This window comes from Echinops telfairi, unplaced genomic scaffold, assembly GCF_000313985.2.
Source record: "Echinops telfairi isolate 266 unplaced genomic scaffold, ASM31398v2 ScPeMD7_31;HRSCAF=116, whole genome shotgun sequence".
In the NCBI taxonomy this organism is placed as follows: domain Eukaryota; kingdom Metazoa; phylum Chordata; class Mammalia; order Afrosoricida; family Tenrecidae; genus Echinops; species Echinops telfairi.
Genome location: NW_022103928.1, coordinates 63,972,332 through 63,986,088, shown reverse-complemented (window position 1 = coordinate 63,986,088; position 13,757 = coordinate 63,972,332). Strand labels below are relative to the sequence as shown.

At 46.2% G+C, this 13,757-nt stretch overlaps 1 protein-coding gene across 1 annotated transcript in view; it reads left to right on the top strand.

Moving 5' to 3' along the window:
- The window catches only part of CACNA2D3 (calcium voltage-gated channel auxiliary subunit alpha2delta 3), a 982,973-nt gene that overhangs the window by 493,951 nt on the left and 475,265 nt on the right, over positions 1-13,757 (top strand). Inside the window, exon 11 of the mRNA XM_004702433.2 lies at positions 6,323-6,397. Within this exon, the coding sequence (XP_004702490.1) occupies positions 6,323-6,397 (75 nt within the window). The remainder of the gene's footprint in view (positions 1-6,322; positions 6,398-13,757) is intronic.

Here is a 13,757-nt window from a genome sequence, read left to right as displayed (position 1 = left end):
CCCCCCGCCCCTGGTGACGGTCAGAGTCTGTTTCTTTGGGTGTGAAAACTTCTTCTAAAATATGAAAATGGTCCCTTACAGCATTCGCCCTTTGGTGATAGTCTGCCTTCACACCGCGTGGTGTCCTCTGCGTTCTTCCGGCTCGTGCAGTGTTTCACGGTTTCTTCATTCTGCTTTAAGGGTGCGTCGGATTCCACTAGGTCGACCTTCCCAAGTGTACTTGTCCATTCTTCCGCTGACGGACATTTAGCTGGTCTCCGTCCTCCTGCGGCTGTGAACAAGGACGGCCGTGCGTTAGTTCCAGCTCCCTTCCCTATTCTGCAGGGTCTGCACCGTGCAGCATGGTTGGTGGGCCCCAGGGGATTGTGGGAGGGTTGAGTTCCATTTTAAGGTTCAGTCTGGGCATTGGTAGGAAGTGAAAGCCAGTGAGAGAAGATTGCCTTTGCCCAGTGGGTGGGTCTGTTCACTCTTCCTACATAGCTGCCCTCCCACTGTTGCACCCGGGCAGAAGCAGGGCCGCTCTCCGCCCAGACTGAAACTGCCAAGGCCATCTGCATTATCGTCCCACAGAAAGACCTGGGCGTGTGGCGGGACGTGGCTGAAACTGTGATTTAGCTGAGAGAGGGAAGGGGGACCAAAGTGATGACACAGCTGCGGGTGCTCCTCCACGGAGCCGGCCGAGCCACGACCGAACTGAGGGCATCACCCTCGGTGTCCTCTTGGGGAGGAGCTGAGAGGTGGCAGGGTGGGCACACATGGCTGGGGCCCTTCCTGTCACTGCTGCCTGCTGTGCACTAAGCCTGCGCAGGCACCGCTGAGGCTGAGGCTGAGCCAGCTCTCGGGGGACACAGACCGGGCTGCCCGGCAGAGCTGCATCTTGAGGGAATCGAGGCACACTGGGCAGCAGCTGGGTTGCATGCTGCTGCTAACGAGTTGGCTGGGCTTCCAAAGACCAGAGCCCTCTGCGTGGCCCGCACACACAGCGCTGGTGAGCTTGGTGTTGATTATGCACATGCCCCTCCCTGAGAAGGGCAAGAATGTAGGGGTCTCCTTTACTTTTAACCCCCTCCTCCTTTCCAGCCACCCCCACCCCCCACACCCCACACACATACAGGCTTTTACAGCTGCTGACTGATTTCAGCTTTGTTCTTCCTAAAAAGGACACCAGCAGGGAAAACAGCAGAAGAATGAGCACCTTTGTCACATGGAATGTGGGATCCGAGATGCTTAGACACTCTCCCAAGGCTGACAGTGAGTGCCTGACAGAGGCAGGACTTGGACCCCAGTGTCCTGACTCCCAGATTCAAGGACAGAACACAGGGTTTGGCTTAGGAATATGGATCAGGCAGAATGTGAGTTTAGCTCCTATGTTCCAGGGCAGTGGAGGGAGAAAAGGAAGCCGGATCCAGGTGGGAACCTCACTGCAGGTTACAGAAGGGCCCAAGTGTCTTGTGTAAGAACCCTCCGTCTGGGACAGCAGCTCAGGTGGCCTCCAACGCCCACACTCCTCCACTTCCCTGCCTTGTCTGCTGCCTGCTGGGAGGCTTTGCTTCCACTTCAATCTCAGTCCTGTCCCCTCAAGGTTGCCGAGTGCCTCCCATAGCTCTATGAGGGACTAACCCTGCCCCGCCCCCCGGCAAAAAAATGGATTTCCCCCCCAAAGCCATGTATTTAATTTTTTTAAAAAACAACCTTATCACCTTCAAAGGGCTCTCCATTATACTGAACACATTTGTCATACCTGTGATTCCATTCTTGGAAACATTTTTCAAACTCATCTGTTTGGATGGCTGACAGCACCTCCCTTGTTTCGTTTTTCTTTTAAAGATCAATTTATTGGAGGCTCTTACAGCTCTTATAACAATCCATACATCAGTTATATCAAGCATGTTTTTACATGTATTGCCATCATTATTTTCTAAACATTTACTTTCTATTTGAGTCCTTGGTATCAGCTACTCTTTTTACCCTCCCCCCTCCCACCCTCGTGACCCCTTGATAAATTTGAAATTATTATTTCATATCTTACACTGACCGCTGTCTCCCCTCCAACCGAGGTTTCTTCCCCTCTCCTCTCCCCACCTCCCCCCTACCCTCCTGATATTGCTATTCCCATTTCTGTTCCTGAGGGGTTTATCTGACCTGGATTCCATATATCATGTGTTACTATCTGTACCAGTCTGCATGCTCCAGCCTAGCCCGCAGTAGAAGGCAGGCCTGGGGTCATGGTAGTGGGGGGTGAAGAAACCTCAAGGAACCAGAGGGATAATGTGTGTTTCATCAGTGCTGTACTGCGCCCTGGTTGACTCACCCTTTCCTATTGTCTACAGATGGGCTTGGGGTCTCTGCTCTGATCCCTCTTGTTCTCAACAATATGTTTGTTCATTTGCTTTGGGTCTTCTGATGCCTGTTACCTGATCCTGTCATGATCACACAGGCAGGTATGCTTCTTCCATGTGGGCTTATTGCTTCTCTGCTAGATGGCCACTTGTTTACCTTCAAGCCTTTAAGATCCCAGACACTATATCTTTTGATAGCTGGGCATCATCAGCTTTCTTCAAGCACATTTACTAATGCACCAATTTTGTCTTCGGAGATCACGGCCGGAGGGTGAGCATCACAGAATATCAGGTTATTAGAACAAAGTATTCTTGCATTGAAGGAGGGCTTGATCAGAGGCCCAAAGTCCATCTAGTTCCTCATTGTATTGCTATATAAATATATGTACATAGGCCAATACTTCTATTTTTATGAATTACTATATTTACATAAATTTACTCCTGTTTTTATACCTCTATCCATAGCTTTACTTCCTAGATCTTTCCTGTTTCTTTTACCTTCTTCCTGCCCCACCATCATGCTCACCCTTCTTCTGCCACTTAGTGATTCCTCTCAGCTAGATTGCTGTTGCTCCAACAGCCCCAGGGTCCCTATGTCCTCCTCCTTGTTGATTTTAATTACCTAATTGTTCCCCTGCCCATGGCATTGTTTGGTCACCACTCCTTCCTTCCGCTTCATCCTCCCCCTAAGTCTCTGTGGAACTGTGGTCCCATTGCTTTGTCCTCAACCTCCCTCATTTTTTTCTTCACCTCTTCTAAGTCATCAAATCACTGACCTTTCATGCCCCTCTGCATTTGTGGAAACAAAAAGAAGTTGCATGGAGCCAGGTCAGGTGAATAAGGTGGGTGTGGCAAGAGAAGCAAGCTGGTTTTTGCCAAAAACTGTCACACTGAGATGGCTGCATGAGCGGGTGCATTGTCATGGTGGCAAAACCAGTCCCAGTCTGCCACAAATCAAGCCTTTTTTTGGTCACGCAATCATTTCAGAACCTCTAAATTGAAAGCTCGATTAACAGTCTGACCTGGTGGGATGAACTCCAAATGCATTCACATCAAAAAACCGAATGAGCACGTAGTCTTGATCTTTGATTTCACTTGATGAGATCTTTTGGGGTGAGGTGACAATGGCATCTTCCACTGGCTTGACTGAAGTTTGCTTTTAGGGTTGTGAGAAATAGCACCATGTCTCATCACCAGTAATGACCTTGGGGGGAGAAGTCTGGGTCGCTTTGGAGCTGTTCTTTCACAGCAAGGCATGTTTCCACTTGACATCCTTTTTCCTGGTCACTTAGAGTCTGAGGCACAAATTTCACAACGACCCCCAATAACTTCCCCATCTCTTCAGTGGTCCACTGTCATTATTTGAGCACAAGTGCATGGATTTGGGCAGCATTTTCGTCCATTCGTGAAATTGATGGGTGTCCAGAATGAGGTTTGTCACCCATGGACATTTCACAAGAAAACCACTCATACACTTGAGTTTTCCCCATAGCGCTGACCTTGTAAGTTGTGCTTAACATCACAACAGTTTCTGAGGCATTTTTTCTGGGCAGGGACACAGTTCTCTTAAATCGGCTAATGCAAAAAATGAGGTTCAAGCGACACTGCGTTTACATAAAGATTCACTGTGACCAGAGAGTACCTTCCCAGGTGACGCCACTGAGTGCACTAACTTGAGTGAGTTGAAGATGCTCACCTAGTGGGGAAAATGTGTACTATCAAAGCACTGCCCAGCAGAGATTTTTCCTGTTTTGTTTTTGTTGGGTGGGTACCCCCTGGTACATTAGCATCCCAAGTACAAAGGAAGGTGATACACCCAAGAAGGCTCTCCTTTAATAACAATACAACATTTCTCTCAAACTTCCTGGAAACTTCTCTTTATATTTCATTGGCTGGGCCTGAGCATGAGCAAGCATCGGCCATGAAAACAGGTGTCCAGAGAGGGGCAATGAGATAATGATGGTGAAGACAGAGCGAAAATGCTCTGCCTCAGAAAGAACCCTGTTTCTCCCTGAACCAACTAAGTGAAAGAGTGGAGAAGGGAGGAATATCTATGAGCCTAGTCCCCGTGGCTGTGCAGCCGTGCTGAAAGGGCAGCACAGACCTGGGGAAACCCTTCCTCAGACTGTGCGTGACTGTTTCCTGGATCCCTCTTTCGTTTATTGGCAAAAACCACCACCACCACCACCTCCCGTTGGCTAGTTTCCAATTTCTAAAAATGGTTGTGTGTGTGTGTGTGTGTTTTCTCTTTTACACCTCAGCAGGAGGACTAAAGCCCTAAGACCACTGGGGTATAATGTTTTCTTAAACTATTACGACAAAGTATAAAGATTAAAGACAGAGAAAAATGTCAAACTTCAGGAGAATGTAGAGGTTTGGGGACCAGAGAGGAGAGGTTGTCCCTTTGTGGTTCTGAGCGAAGTGGCTATGAGGTCAGACTCCCGGTGACTTCAGTAACGTTGACGGTCTTTTCTCCGCCTCTGTTGTCCCACTGATGCATGGGGAATGATCGGAAGTGCTGGATGAGGCAATCCGTGAGAGAAATTTAGCTTCTTCCCACACGAAGTAAGTGCGCCACACAGTTCCACAGCCTTAGTGCTGTTTCTAACCCTGGCTGTTTCTCCAGCACCTTGGCATCTGAAACATGATGCATGTCAACCACTCTAGTAGCCTTCGGGCTGTCCTCTCTTCTAATCTACCCCTGCCTTCGACACAGAGAAGCAGGTTCTTTCACTTGCTGCCCAGTAAAGCCTGCCGTGGTCCTCACTGTCCATGAGCTTGAAGTCCAAACTCCTTAGCTGGTTCTCTGAGAGGTGGTCTGGTTCCTCCTCCTAGGAGCCGGGGCTCGGCCTTTGGTTGCCAAAATAGAAGCATCATGACCCACTCACTGAACAGATAGTTTAGGGCGCCCGTTGTGGGCCTAGCCGTGTACTTGCCACAGGGAATACACTGGAAATCAGGCATGGGCAGTCATGATTTGGAGAATCCCAGCAATAGGCGATTGGAATATGAGAACAAATGGGAGATGGACCCAGCCCCCCACTTGTTGTAGCTAGGGAAGCTTACCAAAGCAGGTGGGGGGGAAGTTGTGACCTGGAAGATAGCGGGAGGTGGCGATGGGAGGGCTCCCAGGTGAGTGCACAGTAGGTGTAAGGTGGCCCAAGGGAAAAGACAGGGCGTGCCAAGGGATAGGATGGAAATGAGGACTGGCCAGCCGACGGTACAGAGGCTAGAGCTAGCTAACAGAAATGCTCCAGAGGCCTGTGACGCCAAGGAAGGTTTGTCTGCAGAGCTGAGGGGCACCGGGAAAGGAGATGGGCAGAAACTGACCTGATCAGGTTGTGTTTTGTGCAGAGAATCAAACTTGATAAGAGACACGAAGAACATTCATTTGAACAAAAATAAAGGGTCATATTCTGGGTATGATGGTAACAAAAATGATGAGAAATTTGGGTGTCGGTAACCTGAGGGAGGGGGCATTGCTGCTCATGAGCAGGGCACTGACTGTGTCCCCATGTCTGTCCAGAGTGACTGGGGAGTATCAAGCCCCCCGACATACTCCTTTCTGTTCCCAGTCACTAATGACAAATGTGAGTCTTTTGGCCTCAAAGGCCAAATAAGGGCCCTAGACCTGGGTACACTCAACTCCAGGTGTTCTTCTGATCCCGCATGGATTTTATGGTGTCAGCAGCTCCCAAAGGCTCTCACATGGTTTGGTGCCATCCTTGAAGGCGGTTGGTTCACTGTGTGTTAACTGTGTACACCCTGCACCATCTCACTACCAGCACGTACTGTGGAGTCTCTCCCTGTCACATACTCACGGTGGCCTCGAGAGGGGAGCACCGTGGAGAAAGGCCTTCTGTGGAGGAATTGAGCCCGTGATTGGGCTATTGCTTTCTTACGTATGTGTTTAAAGTGACTAAATAATGCCCGCCCCCCAGGTTCATAACTAAGTCTTTCCTTTGCCTTTGTTATTCTTGCAGTACAATAATAACACCCACTATGTGGAACCTTGCCTGAACGGGACACTGGTGCAAGCTGACAGGACAAACAAAGAGGTAGGCACGGCTGCTGGATAAGCCCACCGCGGATTGTGATGCACCCTTGTCTTCCCCCCAGGACCGCTTCACATCATCCCACAGTAATTTCTAGAAACCCATTGCTTTTTCAGTGTGGTCCTTTGGAACCTCTAGTGTGTGGAATACAAACAGGCCAGGACCATTTGTTGCTGCGGCGACTCTGAATAGTGGGGAACCCCGTGTGTCAGAGTAGAACTGCTCTATAGGATGCTCAGTGGCTGAATTGTGGAAGAAAACCTTTCTTTCCAGATGCCTCTGGGTAGACATGAATCTTCAACCAAGTAACTTACCTACCACCCAAGGACCCAAAACTGCTTACGTAGAGGGGCAGATGCAATCATGAGAGTAGCGGAATGACATTGCGTTGAGATGTCTGTAATTAATTATATGGGCCTCCCCCCTTCCTCCAAGTATATCCCATGTAATGCCGTTGAAAGAAAATGGTTCTTGCTGATATTTTAAAGAAAATTGAATCTCTACCTTCAATGTATAATTAATGCACACTTATTTGCTAGCATGCCTTTTGATTAGAAAGTGAGCTTTATTAGAAAGTGAGCTTTATAAGGGTCGGGATAGTGTCTAGCTCACTGTTCTATCCTCAGTGACCCAAGCACTTCTTCTTCCATAAAGATCATGGAACAATGGAAGGGATGTGAATACAGCACTTAGGAAGTGGAATAGAGGTCTACTTTCCAGTTGGTACATTCTAGGAGAACGAGCAACATTTATTTCTATAAAATCAATCATTTTTCTTTGGCCACCTGTAAGTTTCTTAGTAGAGCCACCACAGTCAACAACACAACACCCAGTTTGCAATGTACGTGGAACATATCTTCTGGTACTCAAATTGCTACCACCATATTTTTAATTTGTATCTACTTGGGGGAGCTACTCCTTCCATGAAAAATACGCCTAGTACAGTGTACACGGCAGGCTCATAGGAGGAGGCACTGGGATGTCCTGGGATGGCAGAGGATAACACATTGGCCCTGTCTTAGATGCACACATCGGAAGCACGTGGCTTGGATAGCTCTGAGGAGGTGAGAAGGACACGCGTGTGAAGAATGCATTTCATATGGACATAGAGTGAGACTGACCATTCATATCACAGCAATGCACCAGAGGCCAGAATTTTAGAGGGAAGATGATTGCTCTATGAGAGATCTTCAAAGAGTTTATGGAAATATTCCATTTTTAAAATTTTTTTCATGATTGTTTTGAAATTCCCTCATGGTTCAAAGGACAAATGTGTAGCCATTCTTCTAAGTCAAGGTCTGTACAAGAAGAAAATCCCTGAGATTTCTCTTTTTCTGGCCATTGCCTTTGTCTGGATTTGAACCCATTCTCAATTTTGTAGCATCAGAATGTTCTCTGTGGTCTGAAATGCTGCTGGTAAAGTTAAACAGACCTTCCTTCACATAGCTTGCTGAAGAGCTAAATGGAAGTGCAATGTTTGGAAATAAAAAGTATTGTGACCGAAAAAAACCTGTTATGGAAAGTCACCTAAGAATTCCTTTGAGTGTATGGATACTGGAATGGTCTTGAATGTAAAAAGGAATCCAGACTTCTGATTCTGCTAATAGGGAGTAGGGCTGTACTCTCCCTCTCAAGTCAGCCTCCTCACACATCGGAGTCTCTGACTGTTGTAAAACCCCGCACACAGGCCTTGGAGCCCCATGGCAGAAAGCAGAACACAGCATGCTGGGGAGGGCTCAGAACGTGCGGACTCGGAGGTGAGCTCCCTGGGCTGGGGCATGGACAGCCCACTCTCTGGAGTGGAGTACTCCCGGGGGCGCCACCTGGACCGCCGACAAGCACAGACACATCATTCGAGAAAATCCACTCCTTCTAGCAGAGGGACAGGGAGAAGGGTGGCTTAACAACACGAAAGTTTGTGGCAACGGCCAGCCTCTTCCAGACCAACATCAATGGCTCTGCTGTCCTCTCTTTAACCTGAACTGGTCAGCATGGGGTGGATTATGTGGGGATAAGCTAAAGAAGTTAATCTTCCATCTCACCCCACTTGTATTTTCCTGCCTTTCGAACTGCACAAAAGGATTAGCTGCTTTAAAAAAAAATTAAAAAGGAGAGGTGGATCAGAATGCCTTAAGCTTCAAAATGCCCAGGACGCCACGTTGTGGAGTCGCTGGCAGGTCTTCAGCTGGGTCACATGCACAAGCAGCAGATCACTCAACAATAGAGCACTTCCCCGGCTGCAGAGCCTCCACTTCCCCAACAGAGCTCGTTGCTGTTGGAGCTACTTGACCCATAAACAGGAGTTGCACACCCAGATGAGGTACGTGTTGCCTCCCAAATCCAAAGAGGCCATCGGTGTTGTGCCTTCTTTTTAGCGGTGGGAGGTGCTGGCTGCGATGACTGACCTTATACTTTAGTCAGAACATCTCGACATGCCCCACCCGTCTAGACCCCTAGACGTTTTGCTGAGGTGAAGGGGGCACATGTTTTTGTTAGGTTCATCACCAGCCTCTCACACGCGATGTTTGCCCAGTAAGACTTCCCCTTCGTCCTTGCTAGGTCCAGTCAGCTTAATGTAGTCGATGTGCTGGGCCAGTGTGACCTCTGGGGAAAGGGAAAGTGTGTCAACATTTCATTCGTGTGTGTCCTATCTAGTGAACTTCGCCTGTGTAGTCACTATCTTGTGGAAAAAGGCATTTTTATCACATAAGTTATTGGGCTGATATAATTCTATCATGCCACATTCACCTTCATTCTATAAGAAATGCCATGTTTCCCAATTTCTGAGCCTTCTTTGTTTCCAACTTTATCATTTCAATTGACAGAAATGATCAGTGCATCTAGATTGCATGTTTGATCAATTTCAGACCACAAAAGTTGGTAGAATTCTCCAGTATTTCCATTATTGACTTGAGTGGTTTGTATATAAACTTGAGTAATAGACCTTCTAACTGATCTTACACCTGCAGGTATCTGTGTAGTCTCCTATCATGAACAGCAGTGTATTTCAAGGTCAATGTTGAAATGTTCCTTAAAATAGTGCTATTCATCTTCATGTTTTTTGTCCGTGGCATTGAAACCATGATGGTCTGATGCAAAATAACTAATACCAGTTCATTTCAGCATCGGTCTTCATGCATTAGATTTCATTTTTGACAACTTCCTATTTTCCTAGATTCGTAATGTTACTTTGCGCTTTCTGATTATTAATGGATGTTTGCATCTGCTGCTTCTCATTTTGCGTGGTACCCCAACAGAAAATGAAGGTCCTGAAAGGGTTGTCTCATCAACGTCAGTAAGATCAAACTATTCCCTAATCTTATTTTGGGTTCTTTCTAACTTCAGAGGTCAATCTTCTGGTCTTATTTCTGGCAGTGTTTGGCTACTACGCATCAGGTTTGAAGTACTTATTTTTCACAAGTAGTCTACATATTCCCAGTGTGTCTTATTCTGGATCCTGCACTTCACCTGTCCACATGGGTGGGCCTGCTGGCATTTGAAATACTGGTGGCCCGGCTTCTGGCATCACAGCAACCAATAAGCCACCACAGTCTGAAAAATTGATGGACAAACACCGGAACCTACAGATGTTTGAAAAGAAAAGTGAGCGGCGTGGGCTGTGTGTGGAGATAGCACTGGTGCGAGGCCATGGGCTTCCCGAGCTTCCCGTAAGGGCACATCAGTGGGGAGCAAAAGGAACTTTGCCGTCATGTCAGCAAACAGCCCGGTTTGGGATGGAGAAGGTCGCATCCGGAACTTCATCCTGTGATGTTAAGACTTGTTCCCTCACTCCCCAGCTGGCCCCTTACTGTCCCCTGGACTTTAAGTGCCTCTGCCAGGCTCAGGCGCCTGTTCTGAATTTCCCATCTCATTCTGATATGTGGTTCCATTTTCCACACACAGCCTGTGGCAAGGAGAGAGGCCTTTGTAAAAAGACTGAGAACCAGGTACTTTATACCAATTAGATGCTAACTAGTTGTATGAGTTGATGGATGGGTAGATGGATAGACAACAAACTACCTGGGGGAGGATTGTAGTTAAAAAAGAAAGAACGAACGAAAACACCCCCCCGCCCCGCTATTCTTTTAAAAGCATACCCACAAGCCACTGGAAACAAAAACATGCAACATATTATGTTTTAATATAATGAGCACCAGCCAAGTTTGATTCTGAGGAAAGTTAGCTTAATTTGTGGTTGGCAAGCATTAGTAGTCTCTCGAGTTAAACCTTAATCTTTTGCTTTGTAGCTTTTTGGGGTCCATTTCCCCATGTTCTTCATGTCATAGAACAGGAGATTATATGCGTCTGTTATAATCCTCCAGAGAACTGGCAGTGTGGGCGTTAAAGTTAGCTTTCTCTCTCCTTAAGGAATTCGGACTAGAATTTGTGGAATCCTTTGGGATGTTCCATTCTGTAATAAACATCTGCACGTTCCTGTGAGACTCTTTCCTGCCCATGTGCTTGCATCTCGTGACTTTCCCCTTTGGCCACCGTACGTTCCTTCCTAGTCATGGAGGATCTAGAAGCTGGTACCTAAGAGTATTATGTCACCTACATGCCGTTCAGTGACAGCCAGCTCTGGTTCCATGGTACTCACAGGATCACCTGAAAAGCCAGAATGAGTAAATGATTTTAACTAAAACATTCTTTAATACATTTTTATCAGTATTGTTTTATTTTTATCATTATTACTTTGGATAGGAAGTAAATGTATGAATGAGACTGATCATAAAAGCTCATAAAATATTGGCCCCGGTCAAATGGTGTTGTCCTGTTTTATGAATTCCCTGTGACTGTGCTTGAAATAATCCAGGGAACATCCTCCCTGGACAAGGGGTCCTGAGAGTCTGTTAGGTTTTTGTTTTTGTCTTTGGAAACAATTGTTTACTGTCTGTAGAGAATTTTGCTTTGCTGTTTTATGTACCAAATCAACGTGCATTTTTCTCCTTTAAGGCAAATGAAACCGTAACAAATTGGGTGAGCCTGGAGTTCAAATATAGAATTTAAATGAGCGCAGTCTCGTCCTAATCTACTTCAGACCTTCTGAACCATGGAGCAGACCTTGAAATGAACCTCTTTGTTGTCTCCTTGTGGGAAGTAGGGAGGGCGGAGGAGGGAAGAGAGTGATATGGCTTTTCTCTGGTTTTATAATGAAGACGTTTGAAATCCACGAATTTCATGGCTCCGTTTAAGATTCATTTGCAAATATTTGTTGCAAAATCAACCCATGTTAGAAACCTATGTCACCCTCATCTTCCTTGGCCATTTTGATCTCTTCCCGTGAGATCAAGAGACACTGAGCATCGTAAACTAAAAAATCACACACCAGAGTCACTGGATTTTCTCAAGGACTGTGTCTGCCAACCTGCGCTTAGTCGGAGGAGGGTCCCAGATTCCAAAATGTCTTAAATCCATGCTTTCATTTACCGGTGATCCTGGCTGGGGCCAGGAAGGCGTAAGCGCTGATCCACAAGCAAAAGTCCGGCCCTTCGGCACATTGACAGATGTTGCCCACCCAAGCTCCTAGGGAGGCCAAGTTTGCAGAGCGCAGAAACTAAACTAGCATTTCCAAATTCAGAACTAATTAAAGCTAGTAAGGATGGGGTTGCTCTTTAAATGTCACGAACACCTTTAAAAAAATTGAGAACAACCTGACTGTAAATAAATTCTTATAGATTTAATATAATTCAGCACAGGACGATGCTAAACAAGAATATGATAAATCCTTGTATGTTGTCTCAGAAGAACACCATGGATATATCAGTCTTAAAAAGTAAATTATAGAATCCTATGCTTCCTGGTTTTATTTGGGGGCTGGAGCGGGGAGGGCGAGAAGAAGGTAGGCAGGAAAGGAGGCGGGGAGATGCTCCTCTGGAGCACAGATGACCATTGGAGTCAGCAGCATGGAGTGGAGTGATTCGGGAAGCCTACGGGCATATCACTGCCTTGTCTGAATGCCTTTATACTGAACCCCGGGTACCCTTGCGGTTGGAAACAACATTAAAAACAGTTTTCTGTTCTTGAACTTAATGCGAACATATTCTTTAAATTGTGTTGTTATATAAATAATAATTGTTTTCCTATGTCCTTTCTGCTAATTTTCAGATTGGATTGTCCTTTTTTTAAAATTCAAACAAGTTTTTAACAGTTTTATTGATATATAGTTCACTTATAATATGATTCAATGGTTTGAATATATTAAAAATTATGCGATTCTCATCACCACAGTCCATTTTTTAACATTTCCTTCATTTTGTATTCATTGTTATTAGCTCCCCACATCCACCCAACCTCCCTACCACAGTCCTAAAACATGATTAATCTCGTTATTGTCTCTACAGTTGGCATTCCATGGATCCCTGGGCATCCTCCTGCAGTACCATGGGCTCTTGATCATATGCTTAAAATGGTCGAATGGATATCCCCTCTTTTGGGCACAGTGACTGTGTGTTCCTTCCAACATCTTTTGATGCTTCCTGCATCAGTCAGTATTTTGCCCATAGAATCCTTCAGTCTCTGACATTCTCTTTGATCTTTGCTTTCTTTCCTGTCTTTTTAGTAAGCTTTTGCTTCTAGTTATAATATTTCCTCCAGAGCATTATGCATGAGGAAAGGCCGTAATGAGCAGGGTCCCAGCACTGTAACAAGCTGGCCTTGTTCTGAGAGCACCAGGGAGAAGATGAAGGAATGTAATTGGGGAAGTCACATGAGCATCCCGGCATTTCACCTGGCTTCTAGACCCCAGGACCAATATAAAGACAATTGGGCACCACCTCTTCCAACAACGTTAACAATAAAGCACAGAAAAACTTCAATTCAAAAGAAGGCAGAAAGTAATAAAAAGTAGGACAAATTAAAAATGACAAAATGTCAAAGGGGAAGCCAAGGCTAAGATGTTGAAACTTAATGATGTGAGCATTCATTTTCCGGTGCCCCCTGGCTGAAGACAAGGCTGTTCACCACCCTGCTCAGTGGTCCCGGGAAGTGCTCCCTCGGGGAGGCTTCGTCTTCTGGGTGTCCTGCAAATGGACTTGGGACTCTCACTCGCTGCCATCCACGTGGACTTGCTCTTTTGCAAGTGGGTTTCTGCTCAATAGTGGAAAGAGGTACACACATTTTAAATCCATTTCAGGCAACAGGCTAAAATAGAAGACTATTGCTGTACGATTACTCACGTGATGGAGGATGCGACCCTTCCCAGCTCGTCTGTGGAGGGATTTGCCAGCTGAAGATTCCTTCTGAAATGGTTAGGGAGGGCTGGTGTTCTTTTTCTTTCTTTCTTTCTTTTAAATCGTTTTATTAGGGGCTCATCCAACTCTTATCACAATCCATACACACATCAATTGTGTAAAGCACATTTGTA